This window comes from Mytilus californianus, unplaced genomic scaffold (genome assembly GCF_021869535.1).
Source record: "Mytilus californianus isolate M0D057914Y unplaced genomic scaffold, xbMytCali1.0.p SCAF_13, whole genome shotgun sequence".
Lineage (NCBI taxonomy): Eukaryota > Metazoa > Mollusca > Bivalvia > Mytilida > Mytilidae > Mytilus > Mytilus californianus.
Genome location: NW_026262615.1, coordinates 22,011,203 through 22,033,114, shown reverse-complemented (window position 1 = coordinate 22,033,114; position 21,912 = coordinate 22,011,203). Strand labels below are relative to the sequence as shown.

General features: G+C 33.6%; 1 protein-coding gene across 1 annotated transcript in view; it reads left to right on the top strand.

Annotated features, from left to right (window-relative positions):
* The window catches only part of LOC127723374 (ileal sodium/bile acid cotransporter-like), a 48,936-nt gene extending 32,881 nt beyond the window's left edge, over positions 1-16,055 (top strand). The window contains exons 3-4 of the mRNA XM_052229950.1: positions 14,472-14,676; positions 15,481-16,055. Coding sequence (XP_052085910.1) covers positions 14,472-14,676; positions 15,481-15,933 — 658 coding nt within the window. The 3' untranslated portion in view covers positions 15,934-16,055. The remainder of the gene's footprint in view (positions 1-14,471; positions 14,677-15,480) is intronic.
* Positions 16,056-21,912: the final 5,857 nt, after the last annotated feature.

Below are 21,912 nucleotides of genomic sequence, written 5' to 3'. Positions count from 1 at the left end.
AAGAAACTGTGGTTCTAATATTGAAGATTCTTCTTATCTAACATTTGCGGCATCTTGATCGAGAATAAAGCCATCTTAGATATGGTTTAATTCATATTCGCGGAAAAAACTACTATCGAGATACGATTGGGTATAGCTGTAGTAAGTTACGCCAGGATTTTAAGTATTATTTACGCTCATCTTAACTTACGACGGCTTTGTGAAACGGCTGTAAAACCTACGATTTAATTACGATGAACGTACGATGACACGTAGACTTACTAAGGCAGGTTTCTGACTTAGGACAGGTGCAAGCGAATGAAGCGGGTTTAAACGTTTTAACAGGCGCCAACCTTCACCCTAACCTGAAATATTAGTGGAACATTACAACATAGAAAGACACACTATAAAATATCAATTTAAATGACTTAACTCAATCAAAAAGACATATTAACAAAAACAAGTAAACATACACATACATATTTGGGACAATAACAAATTAAACAATACATCATACAAGTAAGTTTTGCATAGTGGGCGGACGTTGATAAATGCATTGAAAACTTTACTGCTCCTGGAAAAAAAGATTATATTGAAATGAAAATGTTGCAACTTAGTTTTACAGCCGGACACCTTTTGGGCTCTCAAAGAGTTGTAAGAATTTCTAACGTGGAGAGAACGTGACAATGTAACAAACGCAAGAAATCGGATTTAATGCCCCCATGCAGACTGGACGTGGCTGCGTATGTATATATCCAAACAAACACTCCATTTAGTTGGGTCTAACTGTTAGATCTTAAGTTAGAAGTCTAGCTGACCATATTTCTTTATACAAGGCTACTCTTTTGGTCAGCATTTCTGAAATACCTTCCTTTTTGGTAATAAAGCTCTTTAACTGTTTCGGTTTTTTATAAATCCTTGGCTTTCAAATATTCGGTTATGAGCGTTTCTGATGAAGGTAAATCCAGAAAAGCACTTCGGACGAATAACATTTATAACGTGTCGTTTTTTTTTCATGAGTTGTTTGTTTTGTTTTGCTCTCTGTGTATCATGTATCATTTCAACTACAAAATCCAAAAAACGATGACCAAAAGTATGAAAAGATGATTGCACCTCTGTAGTGCACCTTTGCAAATAATTGTGACCCACCATGACACTCATTGTGAGACAAACGCCGTTAAATATCAACATCACGTAAATTTTGTAAACAAACAAGTTTATTTCTATACTGAATATAAAGTCTGGATGCTTTTCAGCTTTAAATATGACATATAATTCAAAGTTTTAAGCTTAAAGAAAGGAACTAACCAAAGTTGAAACAATCTGTATATTTTACTTTTTAAATTGTTTGTCTAAAACATGAAAAGTTTAGTAAAACACCCTTTTCTTCCGTATTCTTTTGATTGGTGTGTTACAGGTATAAAAATTAGTAGATTTAGTATGATTGCTAATTAGACAATTCTCCACGAGAATACAAATGACGTAGAAGTTCGTAACTATAGGTCACCGTACGGGGCTTCAACAATGAGCATCAACAATGAGCAAAACCCATACCGTAAATCAAGCTATAAAAGGCCCAACAATGTCAAGTGCACAACAATTCAAACAAAAAACTAACGGCCTGATTTATTTACAAAACAATAAAAGAAAAACAAATATGATATACAGCAACAAACGGCAACTACTTCTCAACGTAAGGCTGTCTCCCGTTATATATACTTTTCAACGCTATTGCCTTCTTAAACGTGTAAAGCATTTAAGTTTCCAGACGAATGCAGGTATCTTTAAGACGATCAGGAAGTTTATTTAAACAGGAATATGTATTTTGTCGTAAGAGTGTTATAATGATGTCTTAATGTAGAAATTAAATATGAGGTTTAAACGCGCAATATTATAGATATTTGCCTGAGATCGAGAAAGTTATGTAGCAATCGAATTTATGATGTTGAAGAGCAACTCTTTGTTCAATTTTCAAATCAATATTAGACATTTATCATAGAGGTCAAAAGAAGTCGTAAGAGTTGTTAGTATGGTAGATTTAAAATATAATTTACTTGATAAATACTATATAAATTGAAAATAAATAAAAAAAAATCAAATTTAAGCTTGTTTTCAGATAGTTCCTTCAACTCCCTTAAGACTTAATTGAATGGTGTTTAGTTGTCGTTTCGAAGTATTTGAGAAACGGTATACCATACCGCATTACTTTGGTTACATGTGTGTTTAAAATTCAATATTATCTGCTCTATATAGTTTTCAAACATGTAGTTAAAATCATTAAAATTGCATCATTATAATACATGTAGCATATCTAATGCATATTTTAGGTGTCACTTAGGACAATACGTCTTAAACTGTTACGCTTCGCATGCTATGTCTAGTTAAAACATGCATCATTAAACTGTCAAACTGTATAAGCTTAAAAGAAAATAAAAAATAGATGTGTACTTTATAAATTTATGTATTTGTTAATCAAAAAGTTAAATCAATACTCCATATGTCGATATGAAAAAGACCCAGCACATTAGTATTTCAACAAATCTGTCATAATAACTTGATAGCATGTTTTCTTTCAGTATGTACTAGATAAATATGATATAAGCCAATTTTAGGTCAAGTACCTCCACAAGCATGGAAATCACGTGGCTAGTCACATATCATCCCTATTGGCCTCATTATAAAAATAAGGAGATGTGGTATGATTGCCAATGAGAAAACTATCCACCAAAGTTCAAATGAAGTGGATGGTTCATTACCTGTTACGTAATTTTACCTCATTTGTAATCCTTACATGACTTTTGTAAATTTATTGACGTTTGATTTGTTGCCAAAATCTGTTCATTTACAGATTTATTCAGAAAGGTAAGTAATTAAACTATCTGTTTAACTATATTTGTACTTACAAACCGATATATTGGCAAAACAAATTGAGAGAATGGTATAACCTTAGATGGATTTTGCCTTTTTTGGTATGTTCTTAATGGTCATTTAGCTCTTCAACTGTTTCGGTCCTTATACATCCTTGGCTTTCAAATATTCGGCTTCGGGCGTTCCTGTTGTAGGTAAATCGAGATAATCGCTTCGGACGCATGGAATTTATAAAGTGCTGTTTTAATTTATTTTTTTCTTACTTGTGGCATAACTTTCATTCTTAAAAAGGTTAAAAATGAGGACATATCAACAGTAACATTGTATCAGGTTGTAAATGTAAATAACACTTTATGAACTTTGTGCATCCGGGACTCTTTTGTGTATCATCCTTTATCGAGCCAGGGATATGTAAATACGTAGAAACGTTAGAAGTTGTATGACCAAAACGAGAAAAGGACATTACTTTTAATGTCAACTTTGCCTGAGTGAGTTGAAATCTTAGAGTCAAAGCAGCCTTTCCACAAACGCCTCAATGGCCATAGGAGTGGTACCTCTAAGAAGCCACTTCTCCCAGTTTCTCAGCATTTCAGACAATTGGATAACAATTTGATGACTTTAACCGCATGAAAATCCTAGTGATTGAACAGAACATCCGCTGGAGTGATGCCCAACGACAGGTTCGGGAAAGTTTTTGGATAAAGGAACTAAATGTACATCATCCAAACGGCATCAATAAGAAATACTAGCAGTTTTATTTTTCACTCGTTTTGGGATGTAAATATACACAGTCACGTATATTTGAGTATCGAGTTTTGTTTTATATTATGATGTTCAAGATTTTGGATTAAATCAATAGACCAAAACTTACCTGTATTACTGGGCTATTTTACACAAACAATCAGTATTGTTAAAATTACTGACACTGACGAAGGCTATTTGTTAACCCGAAATATTTGTCAAAACGATTTTATAACATCAGCTTCGTATATTACCATCTTATATTAGTACCGTTGTGCAAATCTTCAGACTTATATAATTTTGTCCTTATCTGCGCAGTATCGTCTATCCTAGACGACCGGTACATATTAAATTTGCTGGTTGGTCTTTTTTATAGACTTCTATATATATATATATATATATATATATGTATATATATATATATATATATGTATAGGGGTCCAAATACAGCACAAACAACATTTTCAAAACGATTTTATAACATCAGCTTCGTATATTACCATCTTATATTAGTACCGTTGTGCAAATCTTCAGACTTATATAATTTTGTCCTTATCTGCGCAGTATCGTCTATCCTAGACGACCGGTACATATTAAATTTGCTGGTTGGTCTTTTTTATAGACTTCTATATATATATATATATATATATATGTATATATATATATATATATATATGTATAGGGGTCCAAATACAGCACAAACAACATTTTCAAAAAGACTAAATGAATGAAAAAGTATATTTTAACAAAACACATTTAACTAGCAGGTCGAACAACTGATGTTCTTAAAAACCTGCTGACTGCCATTGGCGATTGCCAAATAAACGGATCACAAGATGTAACAAAACAGATCTTATTATCAAATTATTACTAAACAGAAGACAATAAACTTGAGGAAGAAATGTTATACCGCAATATATATAGGTATTTGAATTGGTAGTTTGGCACCTTAAACAGGTTGTATGCTGGGAAGGGAAAACAGGCAACCTACCATGTTGTATTGGTTCTTCAAAGGGTAAGAAACCGTGACATTCTGTCTACATGAGGCATTACATTTAAAGCCCCTTCCAACCGGACTCGACCTGAATATATATTGCGCACAGCACAATGGAATACCCCCTTCCGTATGGATTTTTTTAACGGACTGAAAATATCCCGGTATTCATATTTCTGTACCACATTTCATCCTCGTAGTCGGTACTAGTTATAAAAGAATCGAGAAATTTAAATATAACTATTTTTTTTTGCTGTGCATTAAAGTTATAAGTATCAAGCTCCGTCATTGCTAAAGTGGGAAAAATGAAGGAAAGAAAGTCAACGATTTTGACGACACAACTTTATCAAATATGTTATTGTACGTAAATGTAATAAATGACGTATCCTGTTTTTGTAACAGGTGAAAAATCGAATTAGACATTTGAATAATAGGTGCAAACTATCTAAATGAATGACAATGCGACACGTCTAGTTCAAAGGGTGTAACAAGTCACCTTCGGCGTCTTATAGTACAATATACATTTGTAGTATAATAAATTTGAAAACATAATATGTATTTCCTGGTCATGAAAAACGAATTCAGCAGTAATGGATTTTTAACGTGTTACATTTTTCGTTTGTAATTTGTCGATAAACTTTTCATACGTAAGTTAAGTATTATTATTGAAACTGTTTTATGGTTCCGAATTTTAAAATATCTTCTATTACAAATTTTAATTTGACCAAGGATTTGAATTTTGTATGATTTCAGAATCTCTTAAAATGTTTCTTTTCCCAGCTTATTCTTAATGTAAAGAAGAAGTCTAAGAGTCAATCCCCCCTGAATGTCATTCACACTCGGGCCGTTTCTATCTTTACTAAATTTACTTGAATGGACTGGTGAGCTGTTTGGTTAACTTCCAGTGGCAAATTTTTCATGCATATATAAAGTGGTTCGGGATAAAGGGTAAAAATGTCGACTTCCACTGTAAAAGGACTGTATATTTAGACGTGTTAGAAAAGTCAATACGATTTTGACGCTGATGTTAAATACCAATCCCACTACAGGCGATTGTGGAGACCATCTCAAAAAGCACAGCGTATCATTCATTAAAACTACCTGTATGGGTTTGTTTAATAATGCTGAGATGATTTTTGAACAATAAAATGATAACAATTTATTCCGCAATACACCGAGGAGGATCCAGCAAAACAACATTATTAGGTCTTTCCACTTTTCGGTGGAAAGACCTATTGTATTTGTTCTGATTATTATTTTTTTTTCTTCTTCCGCCACTTTTATTTCTTGCGTATAAATTTTGTTTCGAAAGATGTCGCTTAGATGTTTGGTATATGATATCGAACAGTTTATGCGCCTTTGAAATTTATCCTGCGTAACCGAATACTTTTCTTGAAGGACTTAACTTCCCGAACACTATTTTCCTTGTGACTGCATCTCCTCCGTAACCGTATGAGAAAGCGACAAATTTGTTTTATAAAATTGCTCGTTATATCCTTCGCATGATTTGTCCAATTTTGACCGAAGCCATACGAACAATCCATATGAGAGTTATTTCCCCTTTTGCATTTGATATAAGTGATATGCATTTCTATCTCGTAAACCATAAGTGATAGAGACCTAGGATCTTTTGATTTCAGGTCCTTGGTCCAAAAAAAAAGAAAATAAGGTCAAGGTCGGAGGTCGAGGTCATATTTTAAATTTTGGCTTATCTTCAATTCTTTTCAAAAACCGTATAAGATATCGACAACATATTTTTACTAAATTGTAAGTTGCGACATGTCGTAACACATAAATTTTGGTTAAAAGGGTACACTAACATTAAATTTCAGTTTTCTCCCCTCTTATATTAAAAATTAGGCATATAGAGATATAACTCATTAACCATATATAATTAAGACCTATAGTCTTTTGATTTGAAGCCCTTGGTTTATGAACTTGAAATTGAGCTCAAGGTCAAAGGTAAATTTGACGTTCTAGATATTGACCTTTGCATTTACCTCATATGTATACATGATAAAGCCATGGGACTTTTTGCATTACGTTGCAAGCCACTTGATCATGGATAAGCCAACCGGAAGTGACCATGTGTAAACCGGAAGTAACTATTTTTTGTACTTATTTAATGTAAAAGTATATTAAACCATATATTTTTGGAATCAGTATCAAGTAAACTATAAAAAAAACCCAGAAGTGACATTTTTCAAACCGGAAGTAACAATTTATCTCACTTATTTAGAAAAAAAATGTATAGAAACCATATATTTTTGGAATCAGTGTACAGTAAGCTATCATTTGACGCTGGATATGATATTTTAAACCGAATTGTAATAGTTCTATATTAAAGTAGATCTTTATGGGTGGAAAGACCTTCAATTGTTCTCTGAACAATTGGTTTTTAATTATTATCAATATTATTATCATAAAATTGCATTGTTTCATAGTAGTGATCGATTAAGTTTAAGACCGTTGTTGACCCAATTTTTTCTAATTTGTTGAATGACTACAAGGAAAATCTGTAAAGTGATCAAAATAAATGAATACAAAAAAAACTGCAATCAAATCACATTCGAATCCGTTTTTTGTCGAGCCTGCGATTTCTGTCGCAGAAAGCTCGACATAGGGATAGTGATCCGGCGGCGGCGGCGGCGGCGTTAACAAACTTCTTAAAAGCTTTTCATTTTAGAAGGTGGAAGACCTGGATGCTTCATACTTTGTATATAGATGCCTTATGCTATGAAATTTCCGTCTGTCATATGTCCATTGTCCTTAATTAACCTCATTTTCATGGTTCAGTGACTACTTGAAAAAAAAGTTAAGATTTTTTGTAATGTTAATTTCTCTCTTATTATGAGTAATAGGATAACTATATTTAGTACGTGCGTACCTTGCAAGGTCCTCATGTCTGTCATACAGTTTTAATCTGACCTCGACCCCATTTCATGGATCAGTGGACAAGGTTAAGTTTTCGTGGTCAAGTCCATATATCAGATACTATAAGCAATAGGTCTACTATATTTGGTGTATGGATTGATTGTAAGGTGTACGTGTCTGTCTGGCATGGTTCATCTGACCTTGGTCTCGTTCTCATGGTTCATTGGTCAATGTTAAAATTTCATGATGAAGTTTGTTTCTTAGATACTATACGCAATAGGTCAACTGTATTTAATGCATAGATTTATTGTAAGGTGTACATGTCTGTCTGGCATGGTTCATCTGACCTTGGTCTCGTTTTCATGGTTCATTGGTCAATTTTAAATTTTCTTGGTTCAGTTTGTTTCTTAGAAACTTTAAGCAATAGGTCAACTATATTTGGTGTATGGAATGATTGTAAGGTGTTCATGTATTTCCTGTTTGGTTTATCTGACCTTGGCCTCATTTTTTTGGATCATGTTAACTTTATGTGATACTTGTAGTAAAGCTTTATATTTAGGACTATCAAAATAAAATCAATTATCAGTAAAGCAGGCGAGACATAACAGCGTGTGCACTGTTGTTTTACTATACATCAATCTTTGTTCAAAATGTTCCTTTATTTGAAAATTATCTAATACATACTTTTCGTGTCGGGGCCTTCATAGCTTTTGTGCGGGATGAGTTTTGCTCCTTGTTGGGGTCATACGGTGACCTATAATTGCACACATTACGTTATTTAGTATCTGGTAGATAGTTATCTACTTTGACAATCATACCACATCTCATTATTTTCTAGAATAGAGAAATGTGTAGCTTAAAAAATCTAATAAAAAAAAAACTAGAAATATGTGTACTTGACAAGTAAAAAAAATAAAAGAATGAAACAAAGGCGTACTCAATTTTAATATCTATTTATTTTAATTTAATGTAATGCCGAAAAGGAACAATACCTAAAAAAAAAACGCTAAAATGTTTGAATTAATTCTAATTCACATTTCAACTGACGTTTTTTCTTTCTATCAACTTTTGTCAATTAGTTTTTCGGACAAAATATGTTATCGATCTAAATTTTAAAAAGATTACTACATTTTGGTCCTTATTCAAGCATGTTAAATTTACGTTTCGGTGAAGGGTCGGAAGTTTTTATTCTTGGTATTCACGGATTCCTCCACCAACAAAACAGATCAGCACGATTAAATTGAGATATTGTTGAAAGTGGCGTTAAAATTTCATATGGAGAAGTTAATTTTATTATCTTTGGATAAGGAGGATAGCTTGAAAATGGAATAGTCATGTTCACCTCTTGCAAAGCCTGCTAGTTTATATGTCGGACAATTTTTTTTTTTTTTTATTTTCGATTTTCTTCATTTTGTTTTGCCTCATATTCACTATACACTCCGCTTTCTAAATTGGACGGTACATAGTGATGGGTGGATGGGTCCACCCGTCCGTTCTTTCGTCCTTTTTGTCCATTCATGGCATTCATACCCAGATAGTAGTCGACAATACGAATCACATACGGCTCTTGAAAAGTGGTATTCTTTGAACATTAAAACGATGCGCAGCAAGACAACCTTCTTCCAAGAAATTGACAGCAACTTGGAATTGGATTTTCCTCCAAACTGTGTTAATTTATGTGATAAGATTTATGCGAACCTTCCACCAATTGTTACGCCATATAGGAGACACAAAATAATACAAAACCGCACAGGCAAAAAAGAAAACGCAAAAAAACTAAATATAGAAGAATTTCATAATGTCAAGTTTATGTCGGACACGCCACCAGACGTTAAAATACATTAAGGGTTGTTGGAACTTTATAAAGACATCCAAGACATGAATCAAATCAAATTGTTGAATTGTGTGCTGGACTTGTGGAGAGGCAAACTGAGTTATTTGACTATTAAACATATTCTACTAATAATAATTTAATGTTTATATTTGGACTTGTGGCCATACAATCCGTCATTCCCATTCTTGACCCCTACATATATTTTGTTTTCAAAGTTTTGTTTTGCACTCCGAAATCAAATAAATGTAAATGAATGTATGAAAATCTACGTAAGGCCAATGCACGTCTTAAAATTTGGAGTCGACGTTAACCCTTTTTGCTTCATATTGTATCAAACACACCACAAAGCTTAACTAGACTACGCCGGTCTACTTTTGAATGCAATTACATTTTGAGAAAGTCCACACCTAAATCTTGTATCGGTATTGTTATTTAACATCAGCGCAGTATTTAAATCCCTTTCCTAACACGTCTATTAGATAGCTGAAAAAAGTTTGCCTTGTAACAGGTCACTTAGGGATTTGCCCGAAGAGTTGATTTAAATGTTATTTGGCGTGCAAAGAGTGTGACATTCTTAACAAGCGGATCATAGTTGACGCCACCGGCATGCAGACTACAAATGACTGTATTCATACAATCCGCACTGTCAAGCATGAGTTTTCATCTCGAATGGGAGAAGTCCAGCGATAAACATATTACCCTACTGCACTTTGGGGTTGTTTTATACGGTATACGGTTTTGGTTTTGCTCATTGTTAAGACCGTATGGTGATCTATAATTGCTTACATCTAAGTAAGTTAAGGCCCATCGAATATATTTACAGGGCAATATTCTGTCAGATATTCGTATCTCGTTTCTTTTTTATTCTGTCTTACACTTTTGCCACATGCATTTACACGTCTTGTATTTAAAAGAAAATACATAGAATTTCTCTAATTCTTTGGCAATTTAACCCTTTCTGGACACATTGTTTAAAAATAATTAATCAACATGTGGTTGTAAATGATTTCTATAGAAGATTGGCTGAGTTATCATAACCGTTATCAGCTTACTGAATTAATCGAAATGTGCTGACAGCTGTTAGAGAAATTGACAACTTTGTGGAATTTGGAAGGTACCCGAAGGTTTTTTTTCGTTTAACTAAAATGAAAATGTATTTGACAATCATTAGTGAAACAGATTATTACACAGTAACTTGTGGATATCGGATTTTTCCAATCTCGATAGTTAGATTATCGAAATTTAATTCAACTATCTCGATTGGATAAATCCAAAAATCCACTGGTACCAATGTAAGAATTTATATATAACCTTCAGCTCTAGCAAGCCAATAATAAACAAGAATCATATTCACGCTATAATAACACATAGAAAGATTCCGGATTGATAGACGTATCCGTACAGATTATAAAAGAATAAGCATGAAATGTTAAAGAATAATAATAATTGTTTGTCATTCCCGGGGCCTTTTATTATAGTTAACTATGCGGTATATGAATTTTGTTCATTGTTGTAGGATGCACATCTGTTATTATTGACATCTTTTCCCTTGGCATTACTGGATACTTGTTTCAGTAATAGTTATCCCATGAGGACGCGGTGTGTCAGTGTAAGATCATCCCGATGGCCGGAGGCCAGAGGGTGATCTTACACTGACACACCAAGTCCGAATGGGATAACTATTTTACATCCCAGCTGTTCTAGATTAGTTAAAAAACCATTTACGCTTCATAAAATCTAGTTTAGAACGCCACACAATCATAATAATATACTTTATATATTACTATGTAGTATATACCTTTTATGAACCCCGGACACAATGTTTGAATATGTTAAATTAACACAAATTTGTATCCAGTCGTCCTGCTGTAGGGGTATGACTCGTGGTCTATATGTAAAGATTAAAAAAAGACTCGTGGTCTATATGCTAACGGTCATGAGTTCGATTCCTAGCATAAACACTGTTTTTTGTTTTTAGCATAAATTTTGATAGTTAGTCTTTTCTGTATAAATATTTCTAAGTTTTATTGTGGATTTGACATTCCCGCCAAAATGTTACAGAACAAAGGAAAGCATGCAGAACAAAGAAACTCAAGCCAGGGTGATCTGGTAGGGGTGACCTGAGCCAGATTACTCCTGGTAGAACAAAGGAGGTGGAATGTAATTGGCTATTAAATCACAAATCCAAATGTTTATAAAGGAGATTTGTATTTTCATCAAATGAGCTCGCAAGGACCATAGTACAGTATCGACATTATTTACGATTAAAAAAGTGCAAAGTATAAACTTTTTGAAAACACATAGCAACTCTCTCTAAATATATTGATTATTATTAGATTAGAATACCTCCATTCCAAGCACATCTCAAATCTAAACACATCTATCAGTTATATGTTTGCTTAGATTGTAACGTGTTCCTGTATATTTGTTCTTCCCGTCTTGGAATAAATGGCAGATTTTCCTGTTTGATTTTAAATTACTTTTTCGTAGATGGAAACAACAGGAAGCTGGGTGAACATGTTTGATAATATGACATCGACGCAAAATAGTGGATCATACAATGTCACAACAGATTTAATGTCGGCAGAAGATGGCGATCCGACTAAAAGATTCATAAAAAAGACATCAGACATACTAATGATTGTCATTTTAGCCGTAATATTGATGTCGCTCGGTTGTACCATAGAAACTACAAAACTACTGCAGCAGATAAAGAAACCAGTTCCTGTCATTATTGGAATGGTATTGCAATTTATAGTATATCCGTTAACGGCATTTGGATTTGCACATGCGTTTCAATTGAATAAGTATGATGCACTGGGATTACTTATTCTAGCAACCTGTCCTGGAGGAAGTTTATCTAATTTGATTACTTTCTATTCATCCGGAGATGTGTGTTTGAGGTAATGTTTTATGTATTTATATCAAAATAAATCATTTGAGTGTATAAAGAAAACACAAGTATTATAATGAATTCGATAATCTTCGGGTTTCTTTAAAAATAGAGACGAAACCAAGAGACAATTAAAAATCACGTTCCATAAAAAAGACAACACGATGGCCAAAAAGAAAATCGACGAAAAGAAAAAACAACAATAACAAACATAGAAAACTAAAAATTGAGCAGCACTTACCCTAAAAAAACTGGGGGTGAACGCAGGTGCCCTGGAAGGTCAGTTCCTGCTCCGGAAGTAGCACCCGTTGTGTTGTTCATGCAAATAAAAACATTTCGTTTACAGTCACCATCACGAATTGGTTGACTGATACGATGTATCGGTGTCTCCAGCATCAGATCACTGGACACCAGTAAAGTCGTCTTATCTGTTTTTTTTTTTTTTTTTTTGCCATTTTTTGTTTTCGCATGGCGGATGACGCTATAGCAAGAGACGGTTATCTTGTCGACGCACCAGATCTCGCTCTTATAAGAGTTCATGCGATTTACTTAGTCTTTGTTTGTTACCTTGATTTGTGACTACCTAATTGATTTAAAAGATTTGAACATCGACAAACTACTGTCACCTTCATTTACTACCATTGGATGTAATCGGAAAAACTGTAAAACTTTCAGTACAACCATTTCTGATACCTATTTTCAAAGTAACTTGACTATCATCACAGATGTCAACAAATAAAAAATTTTCAAAATCTCTGGTCGACACAATAGGATTCACGGTTATCGAACATATACAAAACCTTCAGTTCACACCGTGTCTATAGATGGTTTGTTATCCTCGGTTCATAAACCTTTCGGAATTCACTATATTCAAACTAAGCTCTTTTCACACCTTTATCAAAGCTCAATTCACTTTTTTAAGAGGCCCAAAACACTCCCACAGCTTTCCACCAAAAATCTGTGCAGAAAACAATACATGATTAACTCAAATGTATAACTACAACTATCATTTCATATACCTTCAACAAACCTATTGCTTTTAACATTTTCCACAACAAGAGGGTATTTTAGACATTTACTCTGAGGGATGTAAAATCAATCCTCCCAATTGATCTTGTCCATCGTCCCCCTTCAAATATAGTCCCGCTGGTCGTATTATAACTGCAGACATCGTGGCATCTTAAACAATGAACAACTTAGAGAATTGCTAGCCAACGGCCTGAAATATGGACTTCCCGAGCCCATCAATTGGAACAAGAACTTCAGGTTACTGGTGGATGCAGTTGAGGACTATGGTAGAAAATGATTGAAGCGCGAACCAGATGAACCAAAACCTGACACTTTATCTTAATGGATCTGTGCGGTCATTCATTTAGAAGTGCATTCAAGAAGCCCAAGAATGTGGATGCTTTATCCTTTCTTTTTAGAAAAATGTTTTTCAAGCAGACAAAAATGTTGTTGTTCAAGCAGACAAAATTGTTGCTGTGTAAACTGACAAAACCTCGAACAATATTGTTTTTATATGCAAAATACATTATTTAAAATGTCTCACTAACGAAAATGGAATTCACAGCAGAACTTGGAATCCAAATATGTAATAAAAAGAATAACGTAGCGCATGAGTTAATTATTAGTGTTGTTCGGTCACGAGTTGAATATTTTTCGATTTTTGAATTCTTTGATTAGTTATTCTTTTTATTACATTGATAATGGGCTTTTTAATGGAAATAAAGTAGAAAATGTAAGGAACTATATCTTTTTCTACGCATTCACAATTTGTTTTGATGCAACGTCGTCGACAACGTCTTGACAACGCCTATTGTTGTTTGACGTCAGTTGAGTGAAATAACCGAGTTTATTTCACATGTGAAATTATCGGTTTTTATTTCACAGGGAAACCACGGTAATTCATTGCAAGCAATGTAATAAAACTGCTTATATTAGAAAAGTATATGCAATTTCAAGAAGCAGTTATGTTTTGGAACTTGAAGTTTATGAGGTTCGAGGTTCCACTTGTTGACAATGATACAAAATGGACCTTCCGTGCATACGACTCCACATGATGTATCACAGGTCTCATATTCATTTGAAACATGACATTGAAGTACAACAACTTATAAATAATGATAGTATGATCGTGAGTAGCCACACGTGAAGGGTATTCTCCATACACCAGTTAAGTATTTTTATTATTATCCTTTTTTTATTATTAAATGTTACATGTATAAATATTATGATTATGATTATGCAAAAAGAATAATTCAGTCATTATTTCCATCTAATTTCAGCGTTTGCATGACAACATTTGCCACAACGGTTGCAATAGGAATGATGCCATTGAACTTGTGGGTGTATTCCCGTAGTTTCATTACATCGACGCTTACTGTGCCATACGTCATCATAGTCATCTCCTTGGTTACGATACTTGTTCCTGTAGCTATTGGAATGGTTATCTTGAAGAAGCTACCAAAGCTCGCGACATATATTTTGAAGGTATTCTTTTATTTTAATGTGTACCAAACAAGAATCCTTAAGTTAATTGTTATGCTTACTGAGGCACGAAAAAAAGGTCATGTGACCAACTAATTTCTTCAATTATTTATCAACAAAATGTACCATTCAGATAGGTTTGAAAAATTGTTAAAAAAAATAACTTGAGAGGCAAAATAACTGTATTATAACTAATAAAAGAGAGGCGACCAAAGGGACATTTCAAACTCAGAAGTCGAAAAAAACTGACAACTCCTTGGCAAAGAGAGGCGAAAGATACCAAAGGGAATTCAAACTCACAAGTCGGAAATAAACTGACAACGCCTTGACAAAAGAGAGGCGAAAAATACCAAAGGGACAGTTAAACTCACAAGTCGGAAAATAGACTGACAACGCCATGGCAAAGAGAGGCGAAAGATACCAAAGGGTCATTCAAACTCACAAGTCAGAAAATAGACTGACAACGCCATGGCAAAAAGAGGCGAAAGATACCAAAGGGACATTCAAACTCACAAGTCGAAAAAAGACTGACAACGCCATGGCAAAGAGAGGCGAAGGATACCAAAGGGACATTAAAACTCATAAGTCCAAAATAAACTGACAACGCCATGGCAAAAAAAAAAGAAAAGACCAAAAGACAAACAAAAGTATACAAAACACAACATAGAAAACTAAAGACTGAGCAAAACGAGTCCCACCAACATCCGGGTGGATGCCAGTTGCTCTGGAAGGATAAGCAGATCCTGATCCACATGTGGCACCCGTCGTAGCTCTTAATAACTCTTTATTATTGTTATTATGTTTTAGGCTGGAGGAGTGCTTGGAATGCTTTTCATTGTAATAATACTTGCCATAAATATGTATCTGTATCCCGGATTGTTCAGTTCAGATTGGAAAATGATTCTTTTAGCAATTGTTCTACCGTGTTTTGGACTGTCTGTCGGATATGCAGGTTCCAGAATTGCATGTCTTTCTCACAAACAATGTCGAACCATCGGCATCGAGGTATCATCGCAGAATGTTGCCCTGTCAACGACTTTAATATATTTATCCTTTGAAACGGATGATGCAACAAAAATAGTTGTCTTTTCTTTGATCTTTGGAGTATTCTCAGTTACTTCGCTTACAATATTCACTCTTCTCTACAGAATATACATTAACTGTGTCACAAGAAAGAAGAAATCGTTGAATGAAAACGAATCAAAGGAAAAGAAGGAAAATATTTACCAAATTTCCATAACAATTGCTTCTCAAGATTGAAATGGGAATTAATATGGTGTATCAGAAACATATGATACAAGAGATTGGTAACTCCCCGAACTATAGTATAATGACGCGACCACCACCTAACCTTCGCAAGAATTTATTTGATATATGATATATTATAATATTATTAATTCGTATATTTTAACAAATTTGATTCGTTTAGGGATAGTCACATGTTAAACTATATTTTCGAAGGTAGAGAGAAAACGGCGGATAGCAAAAAGCATATTGCACAGCAAAAAGCATATTGCACGGTTATTTTTAGAATATCTAAAAACCGATATACTTTGTGACGTCATGTAATGAATTTCAAGATATTGTTCAACGTTTTGAAACAAATGACATCTGTGATCGATTATTTGACAATTTTTTTTTCAAATACATAAGATGTCAAACAAACAAAAAAGAAGTAAATGAAATAACAACTAATATGTTGTTATTGTCAAGGAGACAATATAATATCTAAAAAATTCCAACAAAATCAAATGACGATTTTGATACAAATATGGTCGAAAATTAATAATATAACAAATATAGCCTTTGTATGAGGTCAATACAGGATATATCGACCCAAAGAAGTATATCGACCTCGGACTTCGTCCTCAGTCAATATACTTCTTTCAGGTCAATATATCCTTGTATCGACCTCATACAAAGGCTATATTTGTATAAAGTCATTCATTTTTATGGAACATAATTTATTCTAATATGGAAAGCTTATTTTGCGAAATAACTCACTGATCCGTGCTATAACTATTAGGAAACGAGTGTAATGTTAATTGGAATTATAAAAACGAAGAGTATCTCGTATGATGAAACATGTTGATGAATGAAATTAATATGCTTACCATAAGTAGTTCAAAGTAATATACATATGACATGCGAAGAATACAATGGTAGTGAAGACGTAAGATATACATTTTGTATATCTAATTTTGAAAATTTACTTTTCTATTTATCATCGTCATAAATGTGTACAGCCTATTTTATGTCGACATCTTTCAATGTAAAATATAGCTTATATAGATAAGATGTGGTGAAAATTTCAAAGAGACAATTGTCCAACAGACACCAACGGACGAGGATGTATACAACGTTTTGATTATATTCTGTAGCTACAAGACATCTAGTCTTGCATTAAAATATTTTATCTTGGTGAATTTTCTTCTTTTTTTTTTTTGGTTTTACATTTCTTGACATTCCAAGATGCATTGGTGTTCATCCCCTGTTTCTGAAATGTCACTTATTTCACATTAACAATCTTGTCAGTAATGATCCTTCAAGTACGTTTTATCGGCAATGAGTGATTTGAGATTTTATAACATTTTTGAGTTATATTATATCACAATCTCCAACTATATAAAAACAGCCTTTAGAGACCACATATGTTTAAAAATACTATTGTTTTTACATTTTTTATATACGTCGTTCTAGAGTCAAGCATAATGTTTACATCGTACGCTTGTCTTTACTGCCTTGCATTACATTATGTTTGGACCTTTTTATAAAACCATTATAGATTTTCATTCTTTGACATTTCAAACTAAGAAAGTCGTGATTCAAAATTAAATTAATCTGTGCAATTTTTATTTTCAAAATGCTTTATTTCAGGAAATAAATTAAAATTTGTAATCAATAAAAGAAAGCTTTCTACTTAACGAAATAAAATCTGAGAGCTAGATTACGGAATTGACTTAAATTTCGCTATTCGTGCGGGTGCACTCGACTCCAATCTTCATTGACTAGGATTGTCAGTTTTCCTATCGAAGGTCGGTGGTTTTCTCCGGGCACTCCGGTTTCCTCCACCAATAAAAACTGGCCGCCACGAAATAGCCCAAAAGCGGTGCTTTAAAGTGGCGTTAAAACTCCAAAAAATCAAAAAAAATCAAAATCAATTTCGCTATAATTCAATAATAAGTTCTTTATTTAGCATATTCAGGACAAAAGAAATAAACACATAACAATAACATAAACGGTACCAATTTTTCTGCACCAGATGCGCATTTCGACAATCAATGTCTCTATCTTCAGTGATGCTCAAGGCCAAAATATTTGAAAATCCAAAGCTTATTAAAAATATGAAGAGCTATAAACAAAAAAGGACCAAAAAGTATAGCCAAAGACGGGCAAGGAATCAGAGCTTTGCATGAGGGAGATACATTCCTTAATTTTAAATAATTTCCAAATTTTGTGACAGCAAATTTTTAATTACATAAAATCCGTATTTTCATGCCAGTACCAAAGTACTGGCTACTGGGTTGGTGATACCCTCGGGGACTATCAATTTAAGGCAGGTTCTGAAAAGTGGGTTGACCATGCAGATAGTGCAGAAAATTTGATCAACTTTAGCATGGCTTTTTTGATGCCTGATGAATGAATTTCTGCTGATCCGTCACCCTTAGGATGGCAAATTCCATGAAACATTGCCAGCATGTTATATTTGATGATCGGTGATGTTTTTCTATCGTGAAATATATGAAAAAGTTGATTCAAAGATTTAAATAACAGTGGACTGTAACATGATTCTTTGTTTTACATCTTCAACGACAGAAAGACCAATTGTTTAATGACTTTCCCGCAGTATTTCTTTTTAAATTCGAGTATGGATTTTGCTCATTGTTGAAGGCTGTACGGTGACCTATAGTTATTAACTTCTATGTCATTTGGTCTCTGGTAGAGGGTTGTCTCAATGGCAATCATACCACATCTTCTTATTTTTATGAGTATAACAAACTAAAGAAAACCGTTCAACCAATGCTTTTTAAATTATGATATGTTGCTACTTATGCACATATGTAGGTAAAATGTCGATATAGACGATTTTCAATGTTATGGTCCCTGATAAGTATGCAAGGGGCGCTTTATGTCTTTTCCGTGCAATAACTTGAAACCTCTAGAACCAAGGTTTTTGTAATATAGATATTTTTTTACTGCTAACAAAATGAAGGTCAAGATTGATATTGACAATTTTCACCTTTGTCGTTCAGGATTTATGGTCCTTTATCTTTTTTTACATGGCATTTAATGTCGATTTTGATATATAATAACTTGAGAACGCTTAATATAATCTTAAAAAATTTGTTTGAATTTTTCATGTTTTTTACTTAAATGTAGTGTTACTATGTAATTTTAGATCTTTGATTGATTTTTTTTCAAAACTGTTACAGATTCATAGATGCTTGTTTCTATTTAAAGACTTTATGTTGAATCAAATGTCTGTTGTTATTTGTGTCATTCTCGATAGTCGATGTTTAAAAAAGGTGATAAATTATTGTGTGTTTCTAACTTAACTTTAACAGATTTTCAAATGCAGTGCGTCCAACCATCCAGATATAGCAAACCGTCTTTATCCATCTTTCAGGTTTATAAGCCTATTATCATTGATATACAATATAGGATCAATGTCAGAAAATTATCAACTTTTTTTGTATAAGGCTTAGACACTTGAGAAGGGCGAGGTTTACTGAGCCCTTCAACTGTTTCGTGCCGAATACAAAAAGGTTGATATTTTCTGACACTGACCTAATATTGATTTTATACCGCAACTGAAAATGACTACAAGTATCGTTATGAAAATGTTAACACAAAAATTAAACGTATTTCCATTCATAAAAACACACCAAATTGTGAAGAAAAGTAACGTGACATGAAATCGACATTGCACGATCAATTTGTTACTATAATTGGTAGATAAAGACAACAGGAAGTGTTCTAGCTGCAGTATACATGAGATTTCACATGCACAGTCAGATAGATAATTGAAATGACAGCGTTCATTCTTGATTCTCGTGAGCCTTTACACTAGTGCCGAGAATAACCAAGTTCTTTACTAGTATGATCAAGACATTCCGTCAGCATACATCAGAGTACAACGTTTAAAAATTTGGTAAGGCAAGATTTATTTGAGAATTTTCATTAAACTTTGAAGTTGCTATATCATCGGAATAAAAATGTAAACAATAGTTTATCTTAAACAGTTACAATGATAGTTAATATCAATGACATAAACGACAATGACCCTTTTCTTTTTAACTTCCCGACATATAACTTTGTTTTATTGTCAGAAGGACCATCAATTGGAACCAAAATAAGAATACAGGCAAATGGCGCGATAGACAGAGATACCTGCCATGTCTATGATCTAAACATATTTCTGGATGGAATAACAGGGTTGAAACTTGTACCGAAATAAGTCTTAGACAGTGAGCACAAACTGGATGACATCTAACACTTGTCGTTAAAAATGGTAGTTCGTCTTCTGAATAATAAATTTACGTCAAAATTAGTGATATCAATGATGGTCCTATGAAAAAAGTAAAATAACAAAAATACCGGACTCCAAGGAAAATTCAAAACGGATAGTCCCTTATCAAATGGCAAAATTAAAAGCTCAAACAAATCAAGCGAATGGAAAACAATAGTATGAAATCACTATGACAGAGATACTATTGTAAACGCTAAGATTTCCACCATTGCAGCCGAAGATCAGACTTGGAGGCGAACGATAGGAAGACATTTAAGTTCTCATCCCATCAGTGTAACACGATTCTTGATCCGTTTGCAATACACAGTGAAACTGGAGAGTTGCCGTTCATCATTGAGGCAGAACCAAAAATAGTTGAAGGCAGTGATAAAAGAAATCGACCTTTCAAAACACGAACTAATGCGATTATCTATTTAGATACTTATGGAATTTGATTGCTTTTGGTTTAATTCCTCTCTGTCTCTTAAAATCGTAGTTATAGGCAACAAATGTATATAGTACGAACTCATAAGTTACCGCCTGTTTTTGTTGTAAACAACATACCACTTTGGGATAGATAGATCTTAACAAATGTTTGGATGGAGCAACATAAGTTGTTGAAGAAAATCAGTAACACAATAAAAATGTAGCTCAAGTAAAGGTGATATTTGAAATGTTGCAATTTTAGCATTAATGGTCCGGGAACACAATTATTGTCCTTTGATTACGAATATAGTCCCAAGTGTAGACAGTGTATTATCCAAATTTTTTTCATTCACCTTCAATTATTTTTTTATATATTTTATGCATAAAATAGTAAGTAGGGTAATGAAATTACGTGTAAACAGATTTGTTTCATGAATCTTAAGGTAAAAAGGGAATATCTTCTTAACATAAAATTGTCCATATTTAGAGATAGAACTCGTAAAATTTCCATAACTGTGATCTAATTTGTCCAAAAAGTAAAACAGTATACTGCAAAAATCATATTAAGATACTGATAGAGCAGGTGCGATTTTATAAATTTGTATTTATTGTCTCAAAGACCTGCACTACGAAATAACTGTGTTATTGGGCCAAATAGAAGGCACGCATTAATTTCGGAATTTAAATTTATTTATTTTAATTGCTTTCACACACACTACCTAAAGGGATAGCTTGTGTAAAAGTGTTGTCTCCAGGTTTTCCTCTAATCCAGCATTAAAACCTGTTGCAGAGAAATTTTTGCTCATGAATACTCTTCAACTTCGTACTTTATTTGCCTATACAACTTTTTTTAGATTCGAGCGTCACTGATCAGTCTTTTTGTAATCGAATCGCGCGTCTGGCGTACTGAATTTTAGCCTGGTATCGATCATAAGTTTATTGCCTGTGTGGAATGTAAAATTTGATAGTCACGTTCGTTTTGGCTGTGTGGAATGTACGAATTTGCAGTCACATCCGGTTTGATGTGTGGAATATATATGTATACGCAGTCAGGTTCGTTTGACTGTGTGCGATGTATAAACTCGCTGTAACGTCCGTTCGACTGAGTTGTGTGGAGTGTATAAATTCGCAGTCGCGTCCGTTTGGCTGTTGGGGAATGAACAAATTCGCTGTCACGTCTGTTTAGCTGTGTGGATTGTATAAATTTGCTGCCACGTCCGTTTGGTGTGTGGATGTGCAAATTCGCTATAGATTTCGTCCGTTTTGCTGTGCGGGGAGTATAAACTCCCTGTCACGTCCGCTTG